The sequence below is a fragment of the Cotesia typhae genome, unplaced genomic scaffold, assembly GCF_013202065.1.
Source record: "Cotesia typhae breed Kobodo isofemale line unplaced genomic scaffold, CoteBio_Ctyphae contig_4, whole genome shotgun sequence".
NCBI lineage: Eukaryota > Metazoa > Arthropoda > Insecta > Hymenoptera > Braconidae > Cotesia > Cotesia typhae.
Window position 1 is genome coordinate 10,269,735 of NW_027423748.1, and position 27,705 is coordinate 10,297,439.

Sequence of the window (27,705 nt, forward strand, 5' to 3'; positions counted from 1 at the left end):
TATATGTGCATATTTTTTTTTTTTAAATTCATTTGCTTTAGTTTTTAGTCTTTGCTAAATAAATATTCATATCAGTCATGTCTCGTGGTACTTTCAGTAATTCGGGATGCACTAAATTTATATTTCATTCAAATCCATCCGATTTAGATCTGCGTAATTTTAAATTCACTTTTATATTTCTATTAATATATATTTTTATGTTATCTAATTTTATTTAGCTTTCAGATTTTATTCTATTCAAAGCTGATGGATTTTATACACTTCTAGATTTTTAATACATCCGCGAAATAAAAATAAAAAATTTTTTTTTTACACAAAATTTTTATATAAAAAAAAAAAACCTTTTTTAATTTAAAATGTCAAATTTTATTTTGACATTTTATAAAAACCTTCAATAAAATTTTTATCATGATATTTATTTACATACAAAGTGATACAACAAAAAAAAAATAAACACAAGCTGTAAATATTTATTTCAAAGGACATTAATGCTCCATTTTTCTCAAGTCTTCACAAATATTATCATTATTATGTACATTTATTTATTTATACATTGTTTTTATCTCAATATTTTTTTATTGGAGAACAATGACACGCTGAAGCTTTATAACCACGTGAAATCAATGAAATATACAGCTACAAAAAAAAAAAAAAATAGTAAATAGAAATAAAAATAAATAGAAGAAAAAAAAAACAATAAAATATTTCAAACTTACCTGATAAAAAAATGAATGAATAAATAAAATATCAAAAGCTTCAGTTTCAAATATTTTTTTATTTAACATACATAAAAAATTATTAGTCATATATCATATATATTTTATATATATTTTGTTTATGTTAATATATATAGTAAGGTTAAGAAAAAATAGAAAAGAAAATGTTGATAGCAAGTTTTTTAATTATAATTATTGATTGTGCTCGAGAGAGAATTCAATCACGAGATCGACTGGAGTCGATGATACCCGGAAGTAAACCGATACTGACGCTATTTAATTAAAACAGATCTTGAGTGAACTTTGAAACTTTTCCCGCAGATCAAAGTTTAAACTTCTGTCTTGAGATACTTTATAATAAATTGATCAATTATTTTCTTCTCCTTTTTTGCTTTGCTTATTTTTTTTTTTTTATTTTTTACTTAAATCAAAAATATACACTCAATACAAGCCGATGGTACTGTTGGTGTCTTGATATTTCACCGGATATGCTAGAAGATTTCCTTTGTCCCATGTGTACAGTTCCTGTGAAAAATTAATTTTTATTCAGGTTCATCTTCTGCTTGATGAAATTTTTAGTTTAATTATACGCATACATTAAACGCTTGTGTCACATATCGAGTAAGTTTTTTTATTTCATAATTAAGTAAAAGAAAATTTAGATTACATTTTTTTATCAAAATTTTTAATAAATATTTTCTGATAATTAATAAAAGCAATTTTCTTCCCATAAAATAATACAAAAAAATTTTTTAGACTTAATAGTTTTTAAATAAATAAATCAATTAATTAAAAATCTTAAAAAAAGTTTAGACTATTTTTTAGTTATGTAAAAAAATAAAATGTTAAAATATAATTTTTTTATAAATCCAAACTTTTAAAAAATTCAATTAAAAAAAAAAAAAAAAAAATTAATAAGTCAAAAAATTTTTTTAAAAGACAAAAAAATTGCCCTTTATTCAAGGAAATTTTCAGCTCGTTAAATAAAAGATGACACGTAGCGTTTGAGGTAAGCAAACAGAAGATCAAAGTAAATAAATTCAGGAATAGTGGATTTAATTGCAAATACAAACTTTCATCTTGTGATTATATCGGATCATTGTCGTTTTGCGAAAGGGATTTGAAAACGACAGATGGACGTCGAGGATTGCGTGTCTGTACAAATCCAACGCCAGTCTGTAGTAAATTTAAAAATTATTGACGCGAATTACATAAAAGTAAAAATAAAATAAATGAATGAGATTGTATTTATATTTAGCACCGTATTTCTAAACTAGGCCCAGTGACGTTGTGAACTGCGTATAGCACACCGGAGGCAATGAACATCTCCCCGAATCTGTGATGGTCGATACTTATATTCCAGGCCTGTTGAGCTCGCATGTTTACGGTATCAACTTTCAGCACTGCGGTGTAATTCGACGGCAGACCATAAATGACCCATAAACCTTAAAGATAAGACAAGCCGTGGAGTTAGATCAACCCAAACGAAACTAACGCAAAGGGAATTGTGTTATTCAGAGCGGGAGTTCGAGCAAAGGTTTAATTTAATTCGAGGTGTTTGGGTGTACCCATTTGTAAATATGGAGTGCATTGGTGCGTGCTCAGATAAACCGACTCACCGTTCTCATCTACATCAAAATCCACGTAACTCGAGTCGTGGTCACGTGAATACAAGTAGTTGTTATCATTTATTCTTAATCCCGGCAGAATTAGCTCCATGTGATACTGCGGCTTATTGTGGGTGGTATGCGCACTTCCCAGGTCCAGACGGTAAATTGAGCTTCGATTTTCCGGGTTGTAGTAAAATGATCCGTTGTACACAACGTGTCCGTTGCCCTTTCATCAATTAATTCATCAATTAACAATACATTTTTTATTATGAATAAAAATATATTGAGTTAGTTTTTAAATATAAAAATTCTTTCTAATTCTACTGAACTTAACAAATATAAAATTAGCCAATCAACAATTCAATTATTACGTTTTGTTTACTTTACTAAAATTACTAAAAAAAACTTTTTTTTTTAACAACTAAAAAAATATCGAGAAGTTTATTTTGAAGACATCTTATTAAAAAATATAAATATAAAATGATTTATTATTTTAATTTTATTTAATATTAAATAAATATTCATTCAAATAAATCGTAAATAAATCATTGAATTTTTATTTTTGTTTCAAATAAATGCCAATCGAAAAAAACGAATTTATAATAAAAATTTATTAAAGTAATTGAATGTTTTATTATAAATTTTAAATTCCTTAGTTCAGTATTAAAAAAAAAAAACTCTTTATTTATTATTATAAATCAAGATAAAATTTTTGTCTGACTATAAAAGGTCAATTCTACGTAATTAATAATTTAAAATTTAAATTAGCTAAAACAAAGCATTCCTTTAAGATAAAACGCGATAAATAAAAGGTTCGTTAGTGAACTGTGGCTATCTTCGGAATAACGTCGCAAGATATTGGAAACTCTATTCCGGCGAGAAAGCAGAGATATATCCTTGGACAGAATGTGAATTATTTGGCCGTGAAATGTTTCAGCATGAGTAGATAAACCACCGAACTGAATGCACCGAAGCCGTATTTGTTCGATAATGGAATTCCCAGTGCATTTATAATGTATTTATTATTAATGACCAATATTTATTATATATTACCTCCCGATTCAATATTAAACGCAGCAAAACCCACCGATACCAAACACAAACAATATTGGGAGCAAACAAGCCGTATCATCACCAGACAAATAAAAATTTCATTCCATACAATGCAATACTATTTCATACAGCCCCACAACTCCAATCAATTACGCGGAAGCACTCGTTTGGCTTTTCTTTGTCAATTAAAACGCGGAATTTCCTAAATGGAAATAAAAATAACTTGCAACTACCTTGAATGGATACGGCAGGCGGATGGACCGTGATTGACCTCTCTTGACATCGTCTTTTTTGTTATACTCAAAAATATACCAAGAGTTGTTGCTGCGTGTGACCCAGAGCTTCTCAGATATGGATTCTGTTCGAGGCAAAGCGTCATACATCCAATATCCGTGAGTATCATCCATATTCCCTTTGAACACCGGCTTTCCGACGGCTTCCAGTATCCCCACTAATATACATATTGCAAATTTATATATATATATATATATATATATTCATAAATATTCATACCCCATTATGTAACATACGCCGAGAGTTAATAAATAATATTGTTAATCAAACGGGAAATTAAACTCACTGGTTAAATATTTGCAACCTAAAACAAGTAATTATTAGCGGAGGAAATTTTGGGAATATGTTTACATGTAGTAGGGTGAATATATTATTTTCAAAAGTTTGTTTGATGTGTTCTATTGACGTAAATAGATTTCAAAATGTTTGGCATAATATTGATGTACATCACTGGTTTGTATGTGATCGATTTCAGTGTCAAGTTTTTTTTATTAATTGTGTGGTGGGAAGATTTGAGGGAAATTTTATGTTTGTAAATTTTGAATGAATTTTAGTGAATGGTCAATAATAATGAAGCTTGATTCCGCTTCCAATATTGGCTGATTAATTATTTCATTGAATGGCTAATGATGTTCAATGTAATTGAATAGATTTTAAAAATTGTGGTAAATCCTGACAGTATTTTCAGATAAACAAATTAAATAGATAAATAATTTGATAACTTTTTGGTTAATGGCAGCTCTTTTTTTTTTTTCAACCGCAACTCCATAATTATTACTGAAAAAATAATTTATTTAAATGCATTGTAGTCTGGATTACACTGATAGAGAGATTTGGGAATATTTAATGAGTAATGAGCTTCATTAATTTTTAATGTATGATTATTTAACATTATATCATTTGATGAATATTTAATTAAATAGAAGTCATTAATAATTCAAAAATTTAAAGATATTTTTTAAGTTTTGGAATGAATAAATATTGGATTTTTTTTTTTGGAGTTTGAAATATTTTTTACACTAATTTCAGTGGAATTTTATTCAAAATTTGTAGATTTAATTTAATTTTGTAGAAATTTTTTATCAGAAAATAATTTTTTAATAAAAAATATCTTTTATAATTGGAAAAAAAATTTCATCTGAAATTTTTGTCTCCCAATAATGACAAATAATAGATTAAAAAAATAAATTTGAACTAACCACCCTGTCGAGGCGATAATCCAGTGTAATTAACATCGCTGACGAGTTGCCTGATGTCAAAGCACCCACCAAAGTCGGAAAACCCGCATTTGTTTTGCGGGCAATTATCGCAGCTGAGCTGAGGCGGACAAATATCATGTATGTCTACTTTTTTGGGTGGTCGCTCCCCATAAACCACCTCGCGCCGTAACTCGCCGCTATCCATCGATACTCTCTTCGTACCGTCTGGATCCATCCGCGAATGCAAAAATAAACAACGATAAATTTTTTACGCGTGTTAAAACGAGTATAAACTCTAAATATAATATAATAGAGAGGAGTGAAATGTTTTGACTGAGCGATTGGAAATAAAAAATATTTTTTAGTACGAACCATAAACCATCACAGTGCCCTTTGTTATATCCATCACGTTCTTCGCCGCGCAGTGGTACGACCCGTGATCTTGGTACGTTATTTTCGTGATGTTTAGCCGCATTTTAAACTTAAAAATTTTTTTTAATTTATTTTTTTTTTTTTTCATATAATTTTTTTTTGTCAATAATAAAATAAAAATTACTTTGTACAAATCTCTCTTGTCGTAAACTTCCATTCGGTGTTTAGGCGACTGTTCCAAAGGCTTGCCATCGTCTCTTTCCCACCAAACTGACGGTTCGGGAAAAGCTTCAATGTCACACTCCAAAATAGCCATCCCGCCCAACTGGACTCTTATTGTCTGGTGACAGACTCTGATGAACGGCGGAACTGAGAAATAAATTTCTCTACTTACTGGTAATTAAATATGCAAAATACGGGGACTTATGCAATGAATTGTAATGAATTAGGAGGATGAGTAACGAGGAAAGTTCGAACAAATGACGATTTAAATTAAATAACCGAGTGATGCATCAAATGCGGTAATAAACGAAATTATAAAGTTTTACTTACATTGTACCTCGAGACGAAATTTGTAACTAGCCCGAGGCGGTATACCGTTGTCAGCTATACACATGTATTCTCCTATGTGTTCTCGGTTAACAACGGTAATATTCAGAATAGTTCCAATTATTGACGAATCTAGTTTAGGAAAAATCTCTCTGTTAATATACTCTGGAATTTTATTCCAAAGATTTAATTTAAATGTCAAACAATATCGTTGATTTTATTTCATTTAATTAACAATTTTTTTTTACTTTCTATATTAAATAGACAAAGTATAAAATTTTACGCTACTTTCTACGCAAAAAAAAAACCGCTATTTTACACCGCTATTTAAAAATGAAACACCAAATCATTCACCACCGGCAGACCATAAATCTTTTACACCCGAGCTGCGTTACGCCAACCGAGGGATGAAATGATTCAAAATTCAGTGCCTGTTGTTTAATAATTTGTAGCGAAATCTCTCAAGAAAATTTACAATCCCCGACATAAATAAAGTACCTTTTGTTTTTGTGAAACGTGCTGCTAATTGTAAGTACTTAACTGGAGAAAAAATATAAAAAATAACTAAAATGCAAAGGAGCTATTCAAGAGTCAAAGACAAGTTAAAGGGCTTAGCTTTGCCTAGTATAAACAGCGATAGACATGCCAGCTTGAGCAGAGTTTCTACAAGTATCTGCAGGTGGCCCTTAGGCGAGGCAATTAACACGGCGACCATTTCACGCGCTTGTCACACAGCCCGTTAAACATAACAAGGATCAGTCATCGTCCAGTACACACGGCCCAATTAACCACCTCGACGCGCTCCGTTGAACGTCATCATGATATTATATCACGAGGAGGGTAGAGCGCGTGTTATTAATGTGAAAAATATAATATATCAAACTTTAAACTTTAATCCACATCAATCATTTCAAATTTTATTATTATTATTATTATTATTATTATTATTGATTTTTTTGAAATATTTAACAAAAAAATAAAATGTATACAAGTAGCTTAAAGTATTTGTTGCATTTTAACGAAACTGTTTACAGAATTTTTAAAAAAATTTTTACTCGAGCATTGCTTTCTGTAAATAGATAAAAATATTATCACTGTAACATTTTTCTGTCGATAAAAATAAAGCATAAATGTGAAATAAAATTCTTGATACAAAAAAAAATCAAATTCATGCTTCTGATAAGAAAAAAAAAAATATTATGTAAACTTACGATGCCAAGAGCCGATGGGTATCGCCGCACCACTGGTCTTCGACCACTGGATAACAGGTCTCGGATTACCGCTAGCCCCGCATTGCAATTGCAAATATGACCGCTCTGGTACAGAGGTGACATGTCTCGGAAGGTTCTCACCTGAAATCAAGCAGTCAATTTTAATTTATGTAGAACCGTAAACTGATTCTGCTCCCGGATAGAAATCTGAAATCAGCGAAACTCGAAGACAGCTGCGCCGGGTGAATCGGAAATATAGTTTAAGCCGTCACTCCGTCTTGCGTCAATCAAGCCGGGAATTATACAAAGTATTCCATTTCCATAAATTAACACCCTTCAATCATTAATTATAATTAGAAATACACAGTGGAGGTTATTCGCTTTGCGGATTACATAAAGATGAGCTACAAATTGGAAATTGCGAGGAAAAAGAATGTTTGGCTTTTTAAAATACAAACACGGGGATCGAATGGGTTTTAATATTTATAGATAAATTGTTTGATCTTCCGTATGTATAAATATCTCCTAAGCCGCATTTCACATGCATAAGTAAATCCATTTCAAAGAGATTATATATTTTTCTTTCGCTAGTTTCTATCCAGAGAAACATTTCCAATTGAAGTTATTAAACTTAATCGGTTTACTAATGGATGCTTGCTTCTACCGGTATCAATCAATAATGTAAATTTTGTTTTATTCATTATTCATTTTTGGTAAATGCGATTAACTGCGTCTATAATTTTATTTTTCATTTTTAAACCAATCTGATTAAATTAATCATATTTTACTCTTAAGAAATTCTTCAAAAGAACTGATAAAAATTTTTTTGACTGTTAATAAATTAATTTAGGAAAATAAATTATTTATAAATAATTATTAAAATTTTCTAATATCAAAAAATTACCGAAAATTACACCAAAAATAAGTTATTTATTTAAATATTAAAATTAGAGATGTCTCCATCTAAAAAAAAAATCAATAACAAATATAAAATTCGATTGAATATTTATATCATTTTTATTTACGTCCCGTCAGTGCCTCCGGCAATAAAATCCCTATTTAAATTTCATAGCTCACCAGAAATTTTAGCGCTAACAAGCGTAAGACGATGTCAGCGTCTGTATAAAATACGAAATGTAAAATAAAACATAAAAATGAAATATTGAAGGAGATAAAAGAAGTGTCACTATAAAGTTTGTTTTTGCTGATCTTTGAGTTTTTGACATCGAGAGATAAAATAACGATTGATTCGGTTTGCCTTGAGAAAAGAATAGACCGAGTACAAGAAGTATGTAGGATCTAGTATAGGATTTAAGAGAACAGACTTGGACTCACTGAGAATAGAGGGCGGTATGAGCAGTTCATTGGATCTGCTGTCATTTCTCCTGACTTCCCACGCCACCACTCCGGGCATTCCTGGAGTCCCGTCTTTACCCGGAGTTCCTGGAATACCGCGTTCTCCTCGAGCGCCTATAAACGCAATTTAAATTTACATTACACTATAAATTTATAAATATCACCGTCAGACATGTGATCGTACATATTTATAAAAACGATTATTAATATTGGCGGTGTCGATAATTTTATAATTATCCACGGGTCACTTAAATAGATCGGGCATTAATTTAGGGCAATATAAATATAAAAAGCTGAATTTTTAATATTTTATTAAGAGATATTTAAAATAGATTAAATAATTTTTTTAAATAAATCCAACGAAGAGTTTTTTTAGTTATTATTATAAATCAGATTTTTAACATCTAGCCAATAAAAACTATAAGTCAAAAAAAGTTATTTTAAATTATTTTACCGAAGCTAAAAAATTTAATATAAATTGCTTGTAAATTATTTTAAATTAAAAAAAATTTTTTTTATTCACAAAACTTATTAAAGAAGTTTTAATTACAATATTATGATTTAATTGAAAATATGAAATATTAAGATTAAGACGGAATTAAGCAGCCATTACTTGGTGATCGAGATACCCCTGCTACACCCCATTTAATCTAGTGCCGTTATGGAGAGTATTAGTTCGACTTGACTTAATTATGCTGCTGGGAATTAGATCGCTTCATTATATGAAATTCATTGGCATTATAATCATAATATAAATCTTAATAAACTCGCTTAGCTTTTTTGGGTCCTTCATTACGGGAGATTACACTTTTGTTCTTTTAGTTTTTTAAAATATCTAATTTCTTAGTATTAGGATTTATTAAAATATTATATTGCTATTTACCGGGTGGCCCTTGAGGTCCTGGGAGTCCAGTCGAGCCTTTGAGTCCTCTTTTGCCTTTGAAAAAAAAAAATATTTATTTTTTTAGCTGCTTTTATGAATTAAATTGAGCTGGAAAATATTTTTTTTTTTTTTTAAGAGCTTAAGTTTTAATTGGGAAAATATTGGAGCTTTATTTGAAGCTTTTTTTACAAACATGTTTTTTATTTATGACCTTAATAAGGATTATCGTTTTTTAATTGAATGGATTCCTGGATAAAACTGAATAGAAATTAAAATTTATTTTTTTGTCGGGATTTGTTATAAAGTAAAAGTATCTTTTAAGCGATAAGACCTTCTGAATATACTAATACACTAAATAATGGTTTACAAAAGCTTTTGAGTGTGGTGAATAATAACGGCACTGTCTCGCGGATTCAGTTTAATTGAATTTCTGGAGTATCATGCACAATAAATTCTTTGTCAATCATTTAGTAATCACGTCGTCTTCAGCAATTATAGCCTTGGGAACACGAATTTAACGAGGTATTCGAGACTGTTAGTAAGCCGGTTGCGTACGTGCGTATACTAGTACTGAGAAGCAAATTTTCTCCGGGCAAAGTGTATTACGAAAAAAGGAGAAGAAGAAGAAGATAAAATCTAAAAGGAAATAAAGTTGGTAGTAATCTTCGTCAAAGAAGGGATCAGTAAAATCCGATAAAATTACTACTCAAATTTAATCCTTATCTGTATAGAATTTTATTTTCAATTCATGGTACGGTGTGTAGAACTGCAGTTTATCACAGTTTATTATTACTTATAAATAGAGATTATTCTACAGTAGTAATGAGCATAAAAAAATTTTAATAGTAATACTCTAAAATATTTGCGGAGTGAAATTCTGTTTAAGAAGAATTTTATCTAGATTATTAAAAAAAAAAACTCCCCTAGAAAATTCTTTATTTCATTTTTTTTTTTATATTAAATAAGAATAAAAAAAATAGTTTCTTTAGAAATTACAAAATGTCAATTTAAAAAGTTTAAAAATTAATTTAAACTTTTTTTCTGAGTTTGATGTAAAAAATAAATTTTAATAGCTTTTTTTTTTTAACAATTTATACGTTAAAAAATCCTATAAATTATCAATTAAAAATTAATTAAAGTTATTAATTAAAACGTCAAATTTTTGAAAAAAAAATAATCAATATTTGCAAATTTAATTTTCATTCTTCGGTGCTCTATTTTAATAATAATAGGTTACAGAAAAATAATAAATAACCATAATAATAACAACAAATAAAATACCCACTGACACATGAATAATATTCCTCAATGTCAGAGAGTGTCGATAAAATTTTTGACGTTTGTGTATGTGAAGCAACTGTTTGTCGGTTACCGCAACGAATTTGAATATGCAGTACGCTCTACATCGCGTATATTTATATATTTATAAATGTATATATTATCCACATTATAATATCGTTGAATTACATATTAAATGTACTTATGTATGAGTAGTGAGCACACATTTATTGTTATTCATAGACATGTGGTGTAAATTTAGAGCTCGGATACAAATTTCAAATAATTCCATGTAATATCTACACTCTGTTTGGTTTTCCATAATTGTTTAACCATAATTACAATTATCAAATTATATTCATCCTATTAATATTTTAATTTACATAAATTTAATTGCCGAATTCGATGTACAAAATACGCAATAAACCAATAAATTTTAATGCTAGTGGTAATTGGAAGTTTGTCACGCGGAGCGAGTAAATTGATCTCCTGGGAGATTTTTTATTTATTCCAAATTTGAGGCTATAAATTTTTGTATTAAATTAATTTTGTTACACATGTAGCCTTATGAGAACATTAATGGACATTTAAAAAATTATATATGCAGATATCAAGTCATATTTGGCTGTAGATGTCCTCACATATGTCCAATTTCTATGTCAAGACATCTTAAGGTTTATAAAACCATTTATGGTCATGTTAAAAAATTATATGAGGCCATGTATGATTTAAAAAATTTATAAAGCCATATATAAGCGTATAAGACCACGTAGAAAATTTTTTTCAAAGATAAGAAAATAAAAATTATTTCAATTTAATCGATTGCATGTGATGACACTAAATTTAATTTAAAAAAAAAAACCGATTTTATCATATGACTATCCTGGACACAAAATTTTTTTTTTTTAATAATAATAAGGGGAAGAGTATTGAAATTCGACTAAAAATTAATAATCAGTGGAAAAACTTGGCATAATTTTTAACCCAATTTTAAGAAATAAGTACAAAAAAAGTTTTTTCTCGTCTCTGTAATAGAATTTTCGTATTAAATATAAAACTTTGTTCTGCGCTATAATATACAGAGCATTATTCATAAAAGTGTCCACCGAACTTTTGTTTCACTGAGAATGTACCTTACTCCGTAATGTAATGCATATAAGTACCAAGACGTTCAATGACAACGGCTTTGGTAAAAAGTCTGGAGTACTTTAATGCGGCACTCAGTCGGGAGATAATGATATTTATGTAAAGCCGAGTACACGATGATAAAGACAGACTATCTATTTAAATAGAAAGAAGGGGAAGGAGAGTAATACTATGTAAGTAAAATGGCTGAGGCTGAATCACGTGTGTCGCTGAATGAGCTTCTCCAGCAATTTAAGGGGCATTTTAAATAAAAAAAGACACTACATGTGATATAACGCGGGAGAGATAAAGGAGAAGCCGGATAGAAGAAGTATAAAATGACATCTGGTTGAATGTCATCTAGATCTTGGTGGCATATCACGGATACCTCGGATAGATGATCCTCGCTGATCCATAATCCCTCTGCCTGGTTGCTCTAGAATCTACCGGATAGGAGTGCTACAAAAAATAAACCAGGAAAGAATAATACATCAAGCTAAGAAAGATATAAAATAAAAAAATGTAAATAAAACTCAAGACCGGCTTTCAACACTTGGTCATTTTCTTGAGATGTACTTTATGCTGGATGCTGCTAAACAATACGCTAAATTTACTCATGAGTAGTTTTAAAACAAAACACCAGCGCTTTTTTTAATTTTTTACAGGAATGCTGGAGCTGAAGACTCGAGGAGAATGTGATTAAATCGGAGTTTTGGATTTATATATCTTATTTTATGTTTCGCTGAGGCTGGAATATTTTTTATAAAGTATATTGAGCAGAAATAATTGTCGTTCAATTATGCAGAATGTTTGATCAAAGCTATTTATTCAGTGCTGGGTTTTATTAGTTTTTTAGCGACCGAGCTTTTAATAAATGAAATAACATTTGTTGTTTTAGGTTTCAAGCGCTAAAATATTGGATATGAAATTTTTATTTTTGGTGTAAATTAATAAATGGGGGAATTAATTATTTTATGGGTAGAAAAAATTGAAACAGATATTATTTTTTAGAGAAAATATTTTTTAATTTTTGGATAAATTAAAAAAAAAAAAAATGATTAAATAAAAAAAATTCCTATCGTTGCAATTTCAAAGTAATATTTGAATACTTTCGTGTCAAAAAAAAATTTTTTTCTCAATTTCATCCGATTGTTTTAATTTACGCTTTTGTGACTCCAGTCTATTTGCTCAAGCTTAACGTCAAATACATAAGACTTGGCGCGAAAAAGGTAAGATGAAAGAACCGAAGAATTTTTGATCGATAGCAATAACATCTCTCGATAAATATCTATCTTTCCAGCGTAAAGTTAAAGATAATAATATTGTTAATTAAAATCCATAGTATAAATATTCCGGCATTTATTTAAGCGGTGAAATGAATTTCTCCCGGCTAAAACTCGGCATATATGTACTAGACACTTATAGAGATCTATTCTATAAGAACAAAAAATTAAAAAAAAAAAAAAAAAATGAGATGGAAGAAGAGAAGAAATTCAGCATCTTTTATTTCTTCTCTTTTATACCGTGATATTACACACTCCAACTCCTCGCTCGGCACTATCGCCATTTCCATCGTCGTTTTCTCCCGAGCAGACGTCTTTGCCGTTGACGAGCAGAGGATACGAGTACAGTGTAGTAGAATAGTACAGTATAGAGATGAAAGTGGACCGCATGACAATGAAAATGGGTGCAATCGAGGAACAAAAGAGAACCGGAGCGTCATAGATAGAAATTGTTCTTTTTATGTTTATAAATGAGAATAGAAAAGACAAAAGGCTCTTCAACGGAACTGAAAAATACACACATTGTACATTGTATATTGCATATATAAATATAAATATAAAATGTAAAATATGAGGATGAAACAAGAGAACTCAAGTTAATATAAGTGCATACCGTCTGTCCCATTTCGTCCAGGCAATCCGGGAATCCCGTCGCGGCCAGCTTTGCCGTCAGTGCCCGAAATCCCGTCAAGACCACTTCTTCCAGGTATGCCGTCGAGTCCCGGCTCTCCGGGGATGCCGTCGCGACCGTCGAAGCCAGGAGGCCCGGGTTCTCCACGTGGTCCACGTTCTCCAGTGTACCCCGGAATTCCCGGTGGCCCTTCTGGACCTATTGAGCCTGGTATTCCTGGCAGTCCCCGGTCTCCGGGAACTCCTGGAGGCCCTGGAATGCCTGGCAGTCCTGGAGGACAGAATTCTGCTGATTTTCTGCAGAGTGCGTCCATCGCGTCGAACTGAAATTTTTTATGCTTTATGGATTCATTTTATTTGTACGAGCGAAAATTTATATTGTAAAAAGGACACTTGAGTAAATTTATTGCATGAAAAAATTCGAGGTATGATTAATAATAAATTACAGTTTAAAAAACTAAAAAAAAAACTTAATATTGAGATAAAAAGTATAAAATAAATTTATATTAAATTTTTTTTTTTTTATTTTTAAAATTTTAATTCATTTAAAAATTTTTACGAGCCTGACAATTGCTTACTAATCATTAAACTTTCTATACAATGTCTACCCTGACCCATAAAAAAAATAAAATAATTAAATTATAAAATTGAGGGAAGATTTTGAAAGCATAAATATTTTTGATAGAGCTTAATATCTCAAAAAAGTTATAAAGTAAAAGTGACGTAAAAAATGAAAACAAAAGGACACAAAGGGAGCTTATTTTTATTTATTGCATTGCATAGGATTGGATGGAGACATCCTAGAAATTGAAAAGTGCTGTTATTTTAAGAGTTTTTAAAATATATATGTCTATCGGTATTTTCTATCACAATAGATATATAAAACGAAAATCGGATAAACTTCCAAGTGAAATCGATCTAGAACCCTGCCCGTCACCGTCGCGTCGTCGTCACCGTCAGTGTCTCGTTCGCTGCACATCGCAATAGCACCTATTCTATTCTGTGCCATTCTATACAGAATAAAGATTCGCGAGAAAACTGCCGTTTCAATACAGACGTCTTTTCTCGGGGCGTACTTTTTCCCGGGCAGAGAGACCTACACTTGTACGACCCTTGTGCCAAACCCAAGGCTCTATAAAAAACCTACGCAGAGTATCGATAGATGTGTAGCAGAGAAAAACTCCTTAAATAAATGCCGACATATTGATTTTGACGTTTCAATCGATTGATTTTTTTCAACCGATCCTCGCACTTTTGTTCGCCCTTTGTTCCTCATACAATAGTGGATTCCGCTGCTATATCTTACGTCATAACTTTCTGGGTTGTTTTTCACAGCAACAAACTATCTGCGACCTATTTGCGATAAGCTATCATCCAGGACTGATAAAATATGTTTCCTCGCGAGTATTTTGTGTTCGACGCGTGGTTTCAACCGATCGTTAAATATTTATCTGCTATGGATGAAATTCCTTCGTTGTAACTTTGTTTTTGTACTTTGGAACTACTAACTTGAGACGGGTTCATTAAATTAATTTATTTAACAGCGGATAACAGCTTTCGAGGGAAATAATAACCGTTTTGTCATTAATTTATGGTATAATAATAATTAATTTTACTCAAGAGAAATAATCTTTAATTAAAAAATTATTTTCAACAGTTTTTTTGAATTGAAAAATTTTTTTACTTAATTAAAGATGATAAAACTCTTTAAAATTGACAATAATAATCCTGAAAATTTTTAATAAAATTTTTTTTTAATTAGTTTTAAAGATTTTAAAATTACCAAAAATTTACCTACAAAAATTTAGTGATTTTTCGTTTTTTTTTTTTTTTTATGTAAAAGAATTTTTTTAATTTCAATTTCTTGATTTAATAAATTTCTTTATAAAAAAAATAAAATAATTTTATTGTTCTATCTTAAATAAAAGAAAAAAAATTTGTGATGGCTTAAAAAAGTATTTAAATATCATTTTTATGAATTAAAGTATATAATTAACTTTAATTAATATGTAAATAAATTAAAAAAAAATTAATAAACCCAAAAATTACCGACCTAATCCTCGCTAACCGTCTGTTAGACTCAGCAGATATTCAAAGTAAAATAATAACAATAATAATAATTACAAAACTAAAACTTGGAGTATAAGCATAAGAGCGTGCTGAGAAGCTAAAGCAGAATACCCGAGGCGTTATTCGTCGGTAGTTGACAGTATTAAATATTTAAAACCAATTGCTTTTTCAAGAAAAAGCTGAGACGAAGAAGAAAGGGGAGGTGCAGGTGAAGTAAGAACAAGAACAAGAACAAAAACAAGAAGAGAAGGGAGAACCCCCTTGAACCCGATGTGGTGCTGATGCTGCGTGGACTTGACGACACAAATGTCCGTAATGCCCTGCGGTCGTGCCGAAGTAAGTGGAGTCGCACATATATGTTGTACGGATGAAGTAATATATAGAGAGCTGAGTCTAAGAAGTAAAGTATGGTGACGGGGATCGGGATGCGGATATAGGACAGACTAGACCAGACGGGAGGCTAGGCGAGGTGAAAATAAAAAAAGAACAGAACCAGCCAAGCGAACGAGATAAAAGTCATAGTCTACACCATTATATTCAGTCGACGATAAATAAATGGGCCCTTTGATAGCGAAAATCAATCATCTGATTTGATATTTTCGTAATCCACGGTAATACCGGTATTAGTTGTACTCGTGGTTGATATTATTGTCAGAAGGGATGTTAAATCGATATTTGGTGAATTAAAATCAAAGAAAACGGGGCTACGGTACTATATTACGCTGGTGATATTATATATAAGTGAGGGTGTAACTCTAGAGTCGGTGAAAATATAAGTTTAATCCCTCTGCTTTAGGTACTCTTCTCTCTGTACTTATACACTTACTACCCGACCATTTTGATATTATATGGAGAATGTAATAAGAGAAGAGAGGAAGACTGGATTAGTTACCGGGTTCACTTCATGCACCTGCGAATAGAACTACACTGGATTTAAATGTTACTGCACTTTTTTTAATTCGATTAGTTTTATTTCTGCAACAGTCACGTTTGGATTCTCTAAACTTTTGTAATTATTATTATTGCTATTATTTGAAAATGGAAGTTGACTTTTTTTAAGAAATATTCTGATATTGGTAAAAAAAATTTTTAAATTATATTCAAAAGTGTTGAAATTAAAAATTGGAAATTTATTTTATTTTGAATTATAATTTTTGACTTTTTTCATAAAGTATAAAAAGTCTTAGGCGTAATTTACCTCAATTAAGAAAAACTTCTTACTTAAAGAACTTTTTTACCTTGTGTATTAAGACTTAAAGATTTTTTTCTCTTGAAATAAGCTAATTTTTTTATCAGGTCAAAGAATGAGTCTTTATTTACTTAACTTTGCTCGAAACAAATATTAAATTTTTCCCACAATTAATCTAGTTAATTTTGAAAGTTATCTGATAATAAAAATAATTCACCAGAGAGTTTAATATTTTTAAGTCTGTTAATTAAATTTTAAAAAGCTTATTTCGGTGTAAGCTTAAATTCGCCGTCATTAAATATGTGTGTTTAAATAATTAATATTTTAAGTTAAAAAAATATTTAAATAGTTAAATATTCATAGTGTGCTTTAGTCCATGATACTGCGATGCATTATCTACGAGAATCTCGGATTAATTAACATTAAAAATTATATGATACAAAATACAAAGCAAAAAAGATGAATAAAAAACATTTAAATACACACACGGTACAGAGATTTTGTACTCAGAGGTAATGAAACAAAGTAATTAGTTTTGATGAGATAATATTTGTTAAATACGATGATTAATATTTTAATATAAAAATTTTAATTAAAAATGAGAGGATTATTTTATAATAAACGCCGGTAAATCTTTATATAATAAATCTGAAAAGGTATCAGGACATTCAATTAAGAGGTTTAATAACAGAGAGTGTAATTTACATACTAGTACTAGTGCTAAGAATAAAAACCCATATTTTAAAAAGATCACAAAAGCCAGCTTAAATTTCCTATCCGAGCTATGGAATAACGAACGAATAAACGAATGAACGAACGCTATGAACGCGGAATGGAAATTTTCGTTATCAAGGAATTTCATTTTTTGTCAGTGCCTTTTTTTTTTTTTACTATTCTTGAGTGGCTATTAGTGATTAATTAAACTTACGTGATAAAAAAATTAGAGAATAAAAGCCTTTTTTGAACGGGAGTAATTTAACCGACGCCGTTACCGTAAAAAAATTCAAGTACAAGCATCCAAAGTGTATGCAAATCTGCGAGGGTAGAATGTTTGCAAAAATAAGAAAAACGTCGGTAAATAATAAAAATAATAAGAAGAAAAATAGTGAAAAAATACGTACTGGTACACGTGTGTCAGCCGTCAACCAAACCCAGCTGTCGCTGTTGGGTACCAGGGACGATATCGTATCACCGAGTGCTCCATCCGGCGGTATTGTGCCTCTTTTCATCTCCTTTACTGAATCTTTTTCATTCCTAATCTGTAATTATCTTATCATATACCACCCGACGATCAACTTTTCAACGGAGTTTCATTATTTACGGCTCTTTGTAGATATTTTTCTTTAATCAACACTCAGTAGTGGTTTTTAAATTAATTTTTTATGAATGCTTCAATTTATTTATGAAGTTCTGAGAAATTTTAATTTAATTTTTTTGTTTCGGTAAAGCTAAGAGGCGAGAATTTAATAAATAATTTTATTTATTCAGAAATATTTATTAATTGTTAATAAAGGTCATCAATAAAATTAAAAAAATTATTAATAAAGTTTATTTAATAAAAAAAAATTTTTTTTCATTCGATATTCGCCGCGTTTAATCCGCAATTTTTTACAGCGCATTATTCTCTCGAGGTCTCATCAAAATTTTAATATATGAAGATCCGTTAAGAGCCTAAAATTTCTTCAACAAAAAGCTGTCAGGGTAAAATACAAGACAAAGCTCAAAGCAATATTAAAAAATTATAATTCATAATAAATTGGGATGATAGATAAAAAATAAAACTAATAATAATAATTTAACACTTCAAATAATTGATTCAATTATACAAAACTATCCGAATCACGAGAGGAATTTGAATACGTCATTCAGCGCTTGGCGAGTTGAATAAAGTAGTAATAGACCTTTGGCAATTGACAATTAATTATCGTGAAAATTTAATATTATATCAAACAAACTAAATACTGTTGAGTGGTACTAGCAGCGGGTGAGTGAATGTCGATACAAATAATCAAGCTCTTTGATTTAAACTGTAAATCAAATGGCAACATGCTGAAATCACGAATCCAATAATTATCGCAACCATTCGGCATTCATCGCTATCAAAATCTCTTGACAATCATTCAATGACACGTGATACTACCTTTATACCATCAATTAAACCAAAGAGCCGAGCTCACGTTCTGTTCCCGAGTAATTACATTTACAGAGACACTACAATCATTACTATTGTTAATTCATCAATAATTGTCAAAAAATAAATAAATATTATTTTTAATAATTTTTTTATTTTCACTAAAACTTTTGTTTTATTTTTTGTTTTTACTTCAGCATCAGAAGATTCATAATATGATGATTAGCCTGGTTCCGTTCTATCTCAGCATTCGCTGTCCGCACGCCAAGAGTTTTCTTTCAAAGAAACCCAATAAATAGAGCAAGAAATATATACAATGTATATACATTCTGTGTATACTGTACATTCGATTACATTACCTAAAGGAACTTGCTTTTTCTCTTTGATGTTCTTCCTACCTTTCAATGCTTTCAAGTGATTGACCCTTCTTCTTTTCCTTTATTTAGTTTTATTTCTTATCTAATTCCTCTTTTCGCCCCTCAATATCCACTTAAGAGGATAATTATTTTTCAATGCCTTTCTTATTTTATTTATTCAATTTTTCTTTCTTTTTAACTTCTAATAAATTATTAAGTGCGATAAAAAATTATATAAAACAAATACGCATATGTTTTATGGATTCATCTTTTAAAAAATTTTAATAAATTATATTAAAAAAGTACTTCCAGCAAGGATTTATATTACTTTTTATATTAAAATCCTATTAACTTATCGAGAGCGGGCAGTCTTGTAAATTAAAATTTCATTATTAAAGATGGGGGCAGAGGAGGCGAAGTAATGTTTTTATAAAACCTTACATAATATTTTATACGCATAAATAAATATAAAAATAAATGTGGATTATTTTGACCCGATAAAAAAAAATGAATAATTTAAAAAAACAAATCTGCATGTAAAATTTATTGAAATGTAATAATTTAAAAAATATTCGTTTCTTATACGGTTGAAGTAAAACCATTTGCTCTGTTTATTGTTTACAAAATAAAGTGTCCAGTGACAGTTTCAATAAAAATTAAAAATAAATTTTTTACCCAGATTTAAAAACAATGAAATGTGAAACAAAGTGGCTGCATCTCACATTTAGAATTATAACGAAAAAAAAAAATTTTTTCTGGTAGGTTTGCTCCCTATTGCCCTAAATGCCCTAAATGAAACTAAAAAGGGTCATTGTATGAAATCAAAATGAATAGCATTGTCTCCATTTCACCAGGGCTCATCCTATCTCTATCCCTCTGCAATACAATAAAAACTAGAACTACAATTCTATCTAGAACAATAGTTATCATTATCACTATAAATAAATAAATTATCCCCATAAATAATAAATGAATTACCGGGCGAGCTGTAATGATTATTAAGTGTGTAATTAATAGAGTACAAAAACAAATGGAATACCCACCCTGAAGACCTCAGAGACGGCATTATCTTCAGGAAGAGGAAGAGCACTGCTGCGTTTTCGCCTAACGGAGTCGTTAGTACCCTCGATAGTGTTTTCAACGTCAGCGTCAGCAACCTGAGCGACCAAGTCTTGGATCTCGCTCTCCAGTCGCGAAATGTACGCACACAAATAAATAAAGGTGCCAATTTGTATGAGAAATTGAGAGAGTACTAGATAAATTAAAATGTTCGTTTGCAAGCCTACGAGCTTCGGCCCCGGCTCGTTGTCACGTCCCATTTGCATCGCGCTCATTTTCAGTCACACCAGCTCTCGATTTCTAGCGCTGACAGCATTTGATGCGACCAATCTCCTACCCACTACAAAATTATCCCTTTGTCTTCCTTTCCCATCCCAGTGCTACTCGGTTTCGGATCGGTTTTGCTCCTCTTTTTACATCTCCGCGTGATGCCGCTGCTGTTGGTGAATGTTCAATTCCACCGAAATAGAACAACAAACACAAAACAAATATTCATAGACACAGAGACGCAAAAACATTGTTTGCGCAATCTAGTCTAGAAAAAATAATATATTTAATATAAAAAAACATCTGGGAAAAATAACTACCCGGGTTTTTATTATTTAACACATTTTGTCCTTCTTTTTTACACTCTCATTGTTCTTGCCCTTTTTCCAACTCGAGTTCTATTTAAGCGATAGTCTTTTTAATGGAGATATATTTATTGCTGGTTTTTATTTTTTTATTAATTAACAAAAATTCCTTTGTTGAGGGTTTTTGTTTTTGGAGAACAATCGAAAAAAAAATTTTTTTTTTTTTTTTAATTGTGGAAAATATTTGCTGGTCTAATAAATAACGATTGTCTGTTATAAAATAGGTTTTGAAATATAAAAATTATTAATCCTTTAAAAATTTATTAAAAAATATATTTTAAAAAATTGTATGAAAATTTAAGACTAAAAATTGAATTTTTTGTGTATAGATTTAAATATATATTGACTACTAAAATGAAATAGAAAAAAAAATTTATTTTCTATAAATTCAAAGTGCGTAAAAGCTCTTAAATAAAAATTTTGAATAAAATATTACAACTAGAAAAAAAATGGTAAGCGTAAATTAAATTCCCTATAAAATAGACCCTTGTCAATTTCATCATATCTCTTATCGCTTAAACGGAATTTCAATTTAAATCTAAAATTTACATTTACTGGCCCTCAAAGCGTAGTTACTAAAATGTCTAGGTATTTTCGTCAATAATTTTATTCATACATTTTCCTAAAATAATTAAAATTAAACTGTTAACTTTTTTATTATAAATTACAACCGACATTGTTTTACTAATAAATAATTTAGCCTTCAATTATTCATAAATCAATTTCTTCAGAATAAAAGCACAAAACATAGGGTAGAGAAAAGAGTTGAATGCGCGATAGTTATAAAGTGTGATGAAAAAAAAAAATCCCGAAGCAATAACAGCGATTGGTTAGAAAAAGCATTGTTCAACAATTTAAATTTAAATTCGTTAAATAAATATCCCATCGCGTTTAGTCGTACTGCGGAAAGGGGCTCGCTTGAAGAGAGAAAGCTTGCTACACTGTTTTGTATTGTGCTGACAACGACAACGGTAACGGGAGCGACGAATCGTCGGTGTTTAAACTATACACAAGGTTTTCTTAATTATACAAATAATACAAACACAAAGAATTGTATTCTGTAGTTTCAGCTCTAACTTATCTCTCGTATTTCTGTTTAGTTCTCTGTCAGAGCTTTCTGCTACCGTACTAAAGAAGAGAAAATTCATTTTTGTAACTCAACAATTTCTCTTCCATTATATTACCTACAGAACACATCGAATTTTAAGTATATAAACGTGTAATTTAAACTTATAAAAGTCAATTTCCTCGAAACAGTCTGGCACAACAGAGCAGGTATATATGCATAAATAGACTTGGACACACAAAGTTTAACTCGACTAACGACAAAACCGAACTATTCTATTTGTCTGTACAACTGTACTTCTCTAATTTACTTGTCGCTTGTTTCCTTAAACAACACGATTACCAATTATTTTTATAATTATTTTACGCAACCTCGCTGTTGTCGCCTTTAATTAATTGTGCCATGCAATCAACAATTATTGATTGATGTCAAAGTGTTGCGTAACAAATCTAATCAAGTCTTTACTTGTATACCCAGGCTAATGAGTTACAGCATTAGTTTTTGAGGGAATATTATTTATTTCCGAAAGGCTGGGCGGAATGTCTTTTAATTATAATTTATTTCTTCTATTTTGTTTTAATTACTTCGAGATGTTTGATATTTATTATTTTTGCTTGTAAATATTAATCAAAGGAGTTTTTATTAAGCTTGAGAGAAAAATTTATTGTGATCTTAAGTTCATTCTTTTTTATTGAATTATATTTATATATTTCAAGACGAGAATTTTTATATTAATTAATTTGCTAATTTGTATTTTTTATAAATGTGAATTTAAAATTAAATTTTTTTTTAAATAATATCGTAAGTATTAATTTAAATAATTTTTCCCGATTTAATTTTGTCCTGGAAAAACTAATTCTGCAATATTTAAAAAAAAAGCTTGTGGTATTTGTAATGAATTTGGACAGTTTTATATAAAAATTCTCAACAGACGGTTTAAGCTTTCAGAGCATTAAATTTAATTAAAAACCGTCAGCCGCTGACCCTCAAGTATATTAATTTTTTTTCGTACTTCATTTGTCCGAAAATAAAAGCGTTTTCCATCCTCTGGTAATTTAAAGTTTTTCTCATTATAAAAAAAAAATAAATAAATATAAAGTACTGTACACCTAACTCTGACTGAGATTGCGAATTTTTTCAGTGACATTTAACACAGACTCCTGAATAAACAGCAAGTTAGTCGAGCTCGCTGAACAATAAGAGACATTGTGATTGTTAACTTGGTGTTTGTATAAATCGTTGAACATTATGTGCACCAAGGCGTTATTTACTCAAGAGCAAGTACTTGATCCTGTGCTCAACCACCTGTGCATGGGCGTCCACTAACCTCGAGAACGTCCATCTGCTTTACTTATATAATGTACAATATCTTGTACACAGACATCTCTATATATTTAGACAATGCGATCGATTAATATCAGAGCAGACTAGAATAATTAATCTTCATTACAGAATTGTTAAGTATTAAAAATTCCGGGGTGGATTTTTACTTCTCATTTCTTCGGGACAGTATTTAATCATCCAAGTTAATAAACTTGGTTTACTTTGCATAATATTTAAATTACTAATCGGGCAATTATAGACGATTGAAGCGCCCTACTAGAGTCAGTCTGGTCTCGTTTTGCCCCGATGAAATTATCTAAAAAATTGTTTTCCCGGGATTATAATTTTATTCAAATATTTAAACTGAAGTAATGATATTTAAATAGTATGCATAAAGTGGTTAAATTTAAACCGACTCACGCTATAATCTTTTCGCATGACGATCCATTTATTAAAGTTACTTCCAGCGGAATATAAATTGATTAATCATCTGATGCGATAATGTAACTTTAGATCGATTGAGAGCCGCGAATAGAGAGCGAAGAGGACAAGAACAATAAGCTCTTTCTATGGTACTTATTACTTAACTTTAGTTTGTTATCGAATAGATCGTCGAGTTTTTAATATATATAAAATTATTTGTTTACCCAAGATATATTACTGTAAATAATACTCCCTCCGGCAAAGTCAGTAGCAGTATCAAATGATGCTGCTGCCAACTCTCTTGACCTTATTTTAACGAAATGAACTCGGTCGACAAGTTTTTTTTCTTCAGATCCACTAAAAATTAAACTCAACCACTAGAACACGACACTCTTAACGAATAGAAAAATTCGTGTAATTTGATATTATTTTTTTTATTTTTATTCAACACCCAGAATTTGTTTATTCAAGTCCTAATCAAGCGAGCCGCGTATCAAACAAAAGCTTGCTTTATTGATAAGGAAAATAAAAACTGTCGGGTGAATTTTAATATTCCCGCTATATTAACGCCGCTATTGAAGAAATTAACGCGTGAAAAATTCGGTTTATTTTTATTTTTAAATTATTTCACATCACTTTTTACGTGAAAAATTGTCACTTGAATTTAAAAATAAAATTTTCCGACAATTAATTTAAAAATAATGAATTTTACGGATGAAAAAAAAAAAAAAATACGCGACGCATAAAATTACTAACACGTTATTTATGTTTACCTCTGTTGTGAATTTTGGATTTGGTAATTTTGTTATTGTTATTTCGGCGAGTGAGGTGAGTGATTTATTATAAATGTAAATCAAAGCAGTGACCGGATCGGTAGACGTCCACGAGAGGACTAGTAAAGTGCTTGCGATCCTTGAACCAACTCAACGGCGAACGAGTTAAAAGCTCGAAAAAGCGCCTGCGCAATTCAACAATATATGTCTATAGTTTATATATGCACACGATAACTTGCTGCAAATAATATAACTTAAATAAAGTACATAACTACTGCCCACTTTAAGTACACGCCATCATCTGGCTCTGACTATTATTTATTTATTCTACTTCATTATATTATATAATATTTTATTATTATATTTTTACTTCCACTTTTGCTTCTATTTATCATTTCCCGTTGAATTGTTAATGCGTTCCTCAATTTCTGAATGAAAATCACTATCGAGATTAGTTTTACAAACGAATTAATGGAAAAAGTTTTTCAATCAAAACGCAAAATTGTTATTATATTCTGTCGGCGATAAATGAATCAATAAGTTATTTTTAAAATGATAATGACATTGATGAAAGTAAAAAGTTGTAAATAGCTTGTATTAGTTTAGTTGATTTTATTCAAACAGTCAATTCCAGTCGAGTCAATCTCGTTATTCGACCTGCTTCATTCAAAGTAATATAAAGATGATATTGAATTTAATCAATTTTGTAATGACATGAAAAGCGATCCGCTGGATAATTAAACTCTCTGGAGACCTTATACGATTCCTATAAAAAATTTTAATCAACTTTACAGGCGATATTAAGTTATAAGACGTCGGAATTTTAGTTAAGCGGAAGAGAAAATTCTGCAAGAGTTAAGCTAAAGAATTGATGAAATTACACGGTACATTTGAGATTTTTGCATGGGTACTTTGCTGTGATTTCAGTTTTAAAAAATTAAATAATAAGAAATTGAGAAAATGTTATTGTATAAGTTAAGTTTCAAATTTAATAGAATGAAAAAATTGATTTAAATCAAAAAAAAATTTTTTTAAGAATTTAAGAATAATCCAAAGACCGATGAATAAAAATTAAGCACAACATATTTACACCAGTATAAATATATATACACTCAATAATTCTCACGGGACTTTTTTCCAGTTAAAAATAATTGCAGAGTGAAAAAATCCAAACACGGGAATGAAGCACATGTAGAAAAAAACTACTGGAGTATCAACCAAAAAAACGTACGTGAGTACACTCGGTTACAAGCATATGATAAAAGCTTTTATCTATATTTCACAGAAAAAATATATATATTTATCCACACATGTACTACATAATATATATAAAAGCGAACGTGACGAGAAACATGTCGAGTTAATGTCCTCTGTACGCGAACATGTCTCTGGTAATTCTCTGCCTACGCTTCATTTTCACGTCGTAAAACATGGTAGCTGTACTTCGCAGACAGTGCATCTGTGCAAATCCGGAGAGAGAGCGACCTGTTATGATAGTTTTCACGGAAGATAAATATATAAATAGGCATGGGCATACACAACGCAGGTGAAGAACCAGAGGGTGGAAGTCGCAATGAAAGTTCATATCACTTGAATAGAAGTCTACTTTGCACAGCCAACAGTACAGCGAGATACATAATAGTGAGATCGTGTACCGTGAAAGTATGAATCCTATCAGGGCGCGTTAGTTCCCCAGTTATCCCCCAGCGAGGAGAATAAGATGAGAAAAGTGGTGGAAATGTGGTCTAGATTAGAATAAAAGGAAATTAAAAGCGTCAACATTTGTTTATCATCCAACAAACTTATCAGTATCATGTGCTTTTCTTTCCGTTCCTATATTATGTACATATTTTACCTTGGCTTATATTCCCGGATAGAAGCGCCCGGCTGGTAAAGGGATGAAAATTAGCAAAAAGAGACTAAATGAGTTGGTAATTATGAGCAATTAATGCATTCATTAAAGCATATTTATTATATAATTAAAATCACTTTTTAGTATCGGTTAGTCAACACAGTTTGTAGAATAATTAATGTGTTTTTTGCTTATTAGCTTATAATCGAACGTTTTATACCGCGATTATGTTTTTTTTTTTTTTTTTTTTTTTAAGATAATCGGCCCTCTGGTACGTGACAAAAATAAGGGTATCTTTGGCAGTCTTTTGGCCACAGAAGCTGACATGAAGCATTTCTGGGTGCTCTGTCGACCGTGAAGCTTATATTGAGCGGAAATCGGGTCTCGATTGGACCTTTCAGACCCAGAGGAAAACACCCACAAAAATTGGTCGAGCTTAAAATTTAAAAAATACATTTCTATCCAATCTTGTTACTGAAGTTATGGTGCTTGCTTGTCATTGTAAAGAATTGAGTGGGTAAAAATTGTTTTAAAAGATTTTAGACGGAGCAAAACGATGGATCAATTCGTTAAACGTTCACGAACAATCGATAAAATCTTTATTTTACGCGCAATTTAAAAATTCATACTTTCAGAAAGTTTTCCATAAACTTTAATGAGCCAATTTAAGTCACGGGAACAACTTTGACTTATAATTGCCACAATTTATATTTAAATAGTTTTGTGAAAAGAAACTAAAAGGCTGAAAAATTTATTTAATTATTTTGAATTTTATAAAAAACATTAAAGTAATAAAATAGATGATAAGTGGTCATAAAGTGGTGCTTTTCACAACAGAACTTTCTTAAAAAAGTTCGGACTCTCTGGCAGTACCAAAAAATAGTAAAACAGTCGTTAAAATAAAAATATAATAATAACTATAAAAGATAAAAAGTAAATTCGAGTTGCACAGCAGAATAAGCGGTAATAATTCATACCCATCTATATTTTCTAGCTGTATATATATATATATATATATATATATATATATGTATGAGAACATAACTGTAACTATAACGAGGTTCACCTCAAGATATCATACGAGATACGTTATTTCACGGTCAGTTTGCAATCACAACTGTATCTTTTCTTTCTTGAATAGTCTCACATATCTGGAATGACCTAACAAACGTTCATGCACGTTAAAGTCAACGAGATATTTAATTTTTTTATTTTTTTGCCGTCTATGTATATGGGATATATACAATACTTTCTTCCGGAATTTTTTCAATT

General features: G+C 30.2%; 1 protein-coding gene across 3 annotated transcripts in view; it reads right to left on the bottom strand.

The window, feature by feature from the left end:
• Positions 1-1,073: 1,073 nt before the first annotated feature.
• Positions 1,074-27,705, bottom strand: part of LOC141527208 (uncharacterized) — a 32,073-nt gene continuing 5,441 nt past the window's right edge. Inside the window, exons 1-15 of one of the 3 annotated variants that reach the window (XM_074242564.1) lie at positions 20,349-20,782; positions 17,940-18,077; positions 13,543-13,882; positions 9,244-9,297; positions 8,340-8,474; positions 7,005-7,145; positions 5,797-5,925; positions 5,429-5,613; positions 5,245-5,353; positions 4,873-5,097; positions 3,613-3,830; positions 2,336-2,552; positions 1,978-2,161; positions 1,790-1,892; positions 1,074-1,241 (exon numbers count right to left, since the gene is read on the bottom strand). In XM_074242564.1, coding sequence (XP_074098665.1) covers positions 1,158-1,241; positions 1,790-1,892; positions 1,978-2,161; positions 2,336-2,552; positions 3,613-3,830; positions 4,873-5,097; positions 5,245-5,353; positions 5,429-5,613; positions 5,797-5,925; positions 7,005-7,145; positions 8,340-8,474; positions 9,244-9,297; positions 13,543-13,882; positions 17,940-18,077; positions 20,349-20,639 — 2,553 coding nt within the window. In that variant the 5' untranslated portion in view covers positions 20,640-20,782 and the 3' untranslated portion in view covers positions 1,074-1,157. Of the gene's footprint in view, positions 1,242-1,789; positions 1,893-1,977; positions 2,162-2,335; positions 2,553-3,612; positions 3,831-4,872; positions 5,098-5,244; positions 5,354-5,428; positions 5,614-5,796; positions 5,926-7,004; positions 7,146-8,339; positions 8,475-9,243; positions 9,298-13,542; positions 13,883-17,939; positions 18,078-20,348; positions 20,783-27,705 lie in introns of those variants that run through there. The other 2 variants (XM_074242565.1, XM_074242566.1) reach the window with 2 other exon arrangements.